The 6,000-nt window shown below is 37.6% G+C and overlaps 1 protein-coding gene across 1 annotated transcript; it reads right to left on the bottom strand.

Annotated features, from left to right (window-relative positions):
- Window positions 1–510: 510 nt before the first annotated feature.
- LOC102966670 (olfactory receptor 51L1-like) lies at window positions 511–1,473 on the bottom strand. Its single transcript, XM_007089403.2, has one exon. The coding sequence runs from the start codon at window positions 1,471–1,473 to the stop codon at window positions 511–513; it is 963 nt and encodes a 320-aa protein (XP_007089465.2).
- Between the last annotated feature and the right edge of the window lie 4,527 nt (window positions 1,474–6,000).

The raw sequence follows: 6,000 nt of genomic DNA, 5'->3' as shown, positions 1-6,000 counted from the left end.
TATAGCCAATGGCCACAGTAGCAGTTCAAAGTCTGGTCAAAAACTCAAGTTCCAAACTTGCCCCCAAGAAGTCAGAAATCTTTTTATAAATAAGTATGAAACTTTGGCATGAGAAACACAATATAGACAGGTCAGAGACAGATATTGATTTCTGGTTCATAAACATGAGAAACTATATAAACAGCTATATTTTATAAAGAAACTTATTGCTATTATTGTCATTCATACCAATAATTTAATAATATTAACAAAATTGTATATTTTTCAAAAGAATCTTTTTAGACACATTGTCTCTTATACATCTCATAATTATTTGGGGGATATAAAAGAACATTCTTATCTCAATTTGGCTATGAAAACAAGGGTTAATGATTAACTGAGATCACATATCTAGAAAGTGAAAGAATTAGAGATTTAATCAGATGATCACACTCCAAATATTTTACTTCTCTTCTACTCAGATAGCTGCCCCAAGATTTTTTAATGGGAAAACTTGAGGATAGAGGTTATTTAATGCCCCCTCCGCAGTCCAAACCTGCGGAGAATTCTTAGACGAATCTGCTTTGTCTTGATGCTATAGACAATAGGGTTAAGCACTGGGGGGGAAAGCAGGTAAATATTGGCCATGATGATGTGAATTCTTGGAGACAGATGTTTCCCAAAGCGATGGACCATTGACACCCCAATTACTGGCACAAAGAAAATGAGCACAACACAGATATGGGATATGCATGTGTTGAGTGCCTTCAGCCGCTCTTCATGAGATGCAATCCGCAGCACAGCATTCAGAATCAGGATATAAGAAAGAAGTATGCAGACTGAATCCACACCAAGTGTGGTAATAACTACACACAGGCCATAGATACTGCTGATCCTTGCATCTGAACAGGATAATTTCAGAATGTCTTGGTGCAAACAGAAGGTATGGGAAAGGGCATTGTCATGGCAGTAGTGATAATGTCTCAGTAGCAAAGGTGTAGGAAGTACAACTCCCATGCTTCTTAGCAAGCAGGCCAAACCAATCTTGCCTATTACACTGTTGTTAAGGATGGTAGTGTAGTGCAGTGGACGGCAGATAGCAACAAAACGGTCAAAGGCCATGGCCAGTAGCACCGAAGACTCCAGGAATGTGAATGTGTGGATGAAAAAGAGCTGAGCATAGCAAGCACTTGCCTGGATCTCCCGAGCATCCAGCCATAACACAGCAAGCATGGTGGGAAGTGTGGACATAGACATACCTAGGTCAGTCAGTGCCAAGATGGAAAGGAAGTAGTACATGGGCTGATGGAGTGATGACTCTATCCAAATGACAGAGAGGATGGTAACATTACCAATAAATGCTACCAAGTATGCAAGACAGAATGGGACTGAGATCCAAGAATAGACACACTCCAATCCATGAAATCCCCTCAGAATAAATATAGGCTCCATGGTGTTATTGTTATTCCAGACCACCATGGTGAACCTTGGCATACAGTGAAGAATCTTTTCTGTTATCCTTTTTTATCCCTCAAAGTTATCCCTTGTGAACATAAGCAGTGCAATCTGTATACAACATATCTTTCCTCTAACCTTACAGAGAAAGGAAGGAGGTACCTCTTATGGATCCTACATAAGAAACAGTTCCGAGTAGCAAAGAGCACTAAATTCCAGAACAAAAATGTGTACCACACACTGGTCATCTGGTCATCTCTGACAAGAACTCTGATGAATTTGCCCTGAGGACACTAAAAATAGAAACAGCAAAAGAGGAAAAGAAGACATCTTTACCAAACGTCATAAAAATGAAAATAGAGAAAAGTGAGAGTAAATGTCTATGGATTTGCATAAGCTTCCTGTCAGTGATGTTCTTGAGTTAATCATTTGTTGTTTCTAGGCTATCTCTTCATTCAGAGCAACTGAATTGTATCCAGGGACTCAACATAATTTCCTTTCATATTTATTTTTTATGAAATACTTTATAATATTTAAAAATTGAGCATATCTAATATTTTAATATTAAAAAAGTAAATACCACATTATATAAAAAGGGGAAATGATAAAGAGTCAAGTCCATAATCCTAGCACACTTGCATATCTTTTAGCTGTTTAATATAGCAATTCTTCCTTAATCTAAACTCCTCACAGTAGTGGGGAAGATATTTATTATGATAAATATATCATAATAGTAACAATTTGACTATTAAAGTTATGCCTGCCCACAAAATAAAATTAAAACCATATGTTTAAATCAGACATCTATCAGTAATAATGGGTAATATCCACTTCATTTATGTTTATCCTTTCTTGCTTTTTTTTTCTCAAAATGATGCTTATAATCACATTTTTAAAAATATTCAACCTAGGGGCACCTGGGTAGCCCAGCTGGTTAAGCATCTGACTCTTGATATCAGCTCAGGTCATGATCTCATGGTTCATGGATTCAAGCCTGGCATCAGGCTTCACACTGACAGCGTGGAGACTGCTTGGGATTCTCTCTCTCTCTCTCTCTCTCTCTCTCTCTCTCTGCTCCTCCCCCTCTTGTGCTCTCTCTTTCTCAACAAATAAACATTAAAAATAAAATAAAATAAATTATTTTAAAAATTTAAACCTAAATATTAATTTTTTCCAATTTTATGACCCATTTGCACCTACCTCCATGAATCCACAGCAACCCCAGAAGTGTAGCCCTTAGCATCTGCCATCAGTGCCCTTTAGAAACAACCAATGTCTTTTTCCTTTTTCAAAATAGAGTTCTAATGTCTGGTTTTCCTTTTCCTGAACAATCTTCACGTAATTGCCTCTGCTGATACTGGCCTTGGTATTCCCCGGGTTGATGGCATTGGGCACAGCTACACCCTATGAGATTCTCTGCCCCTTTAGTTCTCTGGGTCCTTATTTTAAGCCTGTCTAATGCCATTGACTGTCCTTGAGAAAATTCTTCATTTACCCCACGTTTTAAAGTCAGATCTCTCCTGCAATATCTCAGCATCTCCCTCATTCTTCCTTAGAGACACATAGTCTTGAACTCTTAAACGTCTAACACAGATTTTAGCTCTGGCCTGAAGTAAAGATCTTTCCAAAAGTAGCCCCAGATTGTTCATTGGCTCCATCTGTCCAGCATTGACCTTTTACTGTCTCTGTTTTATTTCATAAAAACTTTTTTTTTAAATTTTCCCCTCTTGACTGATTCTGATCCCCATTTTATAGTGTGAATGCTGAAAGTTCTCAGACTGAACAATCTGTCATTCCAGAGAAGATTTTAGGTTAGAATCTACAGCTGAGAAACAGAAGGAAATATGAAGCTATCTGTAAGAAGACAGATTTGTCATTTTCTCCTTTTTCCTCCAAGTCCAGGCATCCCATCCTCTGGGAGTGGGGCACCTCCCTAGTCCTCTTCTCCAGTCCCAAGCGTTCCAAACTGAGCTTTTACTGGGGCCCTTATCCTGAAGAAAGCAGTCAGCAACTCTCCCTGCTCTTCATGGACCAGGCAGAATATGAGTTCCAGGCATTTCTTTTTCTTTACCCCCAAGCAACATTGTTCTCTCTAGTCTTCAAAATCTACTAAAGTCCCTGGGTGGCTTTCTTTTTTCTTCTTCATCACTCAGAAACGTTTGTTCTAATTTCTGTTCTAAAGCTCAGCTCATGAAAATACTCCAGACATTAACATTGAAGTATATAATGCAAGAGGGTGTGCTCACACACAAAGAGGTTGTGCTGTGGCCAAAAAAGAAAAGTAGTTTGCTTTACCCCATGCCAGGAAATTAGCCTATGCTTTATTTTTCAACCTTGATATAAATCACATTTTCCTTAATTCTCAGAGAAGTTACAGAAAATAAAGTAGGTCTCTGGTTTTCAGACATGTCTTCCTCCCTGATCTGAGCCTTCTAAATTCAGATTGCAAGGTTTAGAAAATCAGCTGCAGGACTGTTCATGGATTTAAAGCTGGAGCAGACAGGAATATCCCTATTTGTGGTCTTTCTTGTCCTTCTCTCTCACTGAGCATCTGTCATATCTTTCACCTTTTCTCATCCCTTTATGGTTGTCCTTTGTTCATTTTCCTATGACTCCATGTCATTAGCAATGATTCTACAGGGCTCTTGATTTATTTTAACATAATTTAGTCATTGCTAATTGAAAAAGAAATGGTCAGAAGGGGCTAAGACGGATGTCAAGACGTTTCAAGGGCAGAGCATAAAAAGACTTCCATCACACACTCACATATTCCAAGGAATGAAGGAAGAGCCACTGAGGGTAAGGACACCATTCTATCTCTGTGGTCTTACCTGTAGTCCTCAAAAACTGCCTTCTGCCCACTGACTAGCCTATCTTAAAATTGTTGAAAAAAGACATTATGATATTACCACAATTCTATATGTCATACATTTCAAATTGTTTACTTCTAAAGAAAATGACACCTACTTTATCCTCCTGCATAAACCGTGCATTGTCCTAATGATTTTACTCTCTTTAGCTTTTGTGTAGTAACGTACACTGTGCCAAAATCTACTAGCTGTTTATTTGTAAGTTAAAAATGGACACTTACCTGAAATTTACACATAAGGCAGTTACATCAATATGAATGCTTAATCATGCAATCAGTGGCCAGTTTCCCAAAGTATCCAGTTTCATTGGGTCTTTCTCTGCCTAAACTTTCCTACATTGTAAGTAAAGTCATATCCTCTGTTTCTATCTCCATGGCTATCTCTCTCTCTTTGCCACTTAATTTACTTTCTAAACATTTTTATCCTGTCTAATCTGTTCCCTGCTGCCATTTTCTTCTATTTTGTTTCACCTAAATTTGTGCCCTTTCACCATGTAACTTTCTTTTTTCCCCCAGTCTTTTCATTGCCCCTGTCTTCTCATTTCTCTGCTTTTAGTTCTGGCTGTCTTTGATTCATCCCTCCCCTGAGAAGAGCTCCCATCTCTATCTGAAGGTCACACATATCCTGATTACAAATGGCCCAGTTTTGATACTCCATGAAACTCAGGTCCTGAAAACTTTTGATTCCATGAGTAGTGAGGCTTGAATACTTCCACCTTTCTATAAACACTCCTGATTTATCTTAGGATAGAAAACTGGGGATTGGTGTCAGAGTCTGATGGGTCCCTGGAGGTGAAATTAATATAATCAACCTTTAACCACAGCTGTGCCAAGAGTATATGATTATGACCCATATGATTATGAGTCCCTACCTCTACCCACCATTCCCAGTCCTTTCCTTAAACTGTTAACAGTTTTCTCTTTTGGAATGAGCATGAGAATGAATGCATGATAACTACTCTAACCCAGAAGAATACTGAAACTGCAGCTTCATTAGGGGCATCCATACAGAGCTGTGGTAATTAAATGCAGAGAGACCCCTCTGTTACAAGGTATTTGCAGCTTCTCACTGAACAGGATATTCATCAGTTATGTACTTGATAATCACTTATTAAGCAATAGCAGGGTTCACATCTCCATACTAAATTCTGAAAAGGCAAAAATCATTATCTGGTTCATCATTACTGCCACTGTGCTTAGCCTGGAGCATGGCTTCCCAATACATTCCTTTTCTTAGCTTATACCTTGGCTATCCACCTGTCTGCATTTACTTATAAATTTTATAGGCAGCTTATCAATTTCCACAAAGATATATGTTGTGACTTTCATTGTGAATGTATGAAATCTGCAGATCAATTTTGGGAGAATTTAAATTTTTAGGTTACCAGGTCTTTCAATCCAAGAACACAGACCTCAGTTAATCAAATCTTTATTTTTTCTCAATATGGTTATAAACTTTTAAAATAATAGCTATTATGTATCTTACATTATATTTATTCCTAAGTATTTGATATTAATTCACGCTAATATGAATAGCATTTATAAATTAAAATAGCACTTTTTCTAAATCTTCGGTACTGATACATAAAGATCGATTTATTTTTGGTCTTTTGTCTGAGAAACTGCTAAGCTTACTTTTATTTATAATACGTAATCTGTATAATCTTTAGGCCTTACTTGGTACCAATCACAACATC

This window comes from Panthera tigris, chromosome D1 (genome assembly GCF_018350195.1).
Source record: "Panthera tigris isolate Pti1 chromosome D1, P.tigris_Pti1_mat1.1, whole genome shotgun sequence".
In the NCBI taxonomy this organism is placed as follows: domain Eukaryota; kingdom Metazoa; phylum Chordata; class Mammalia; order Carnivora; family Felidae; genus Panthera; species Panthera tigris.
The sequence above is the reverse complement of the archived record's forward strand: the minus strand, read 5'-3'. Positions and strand labels throughout refer to the sequence as shown.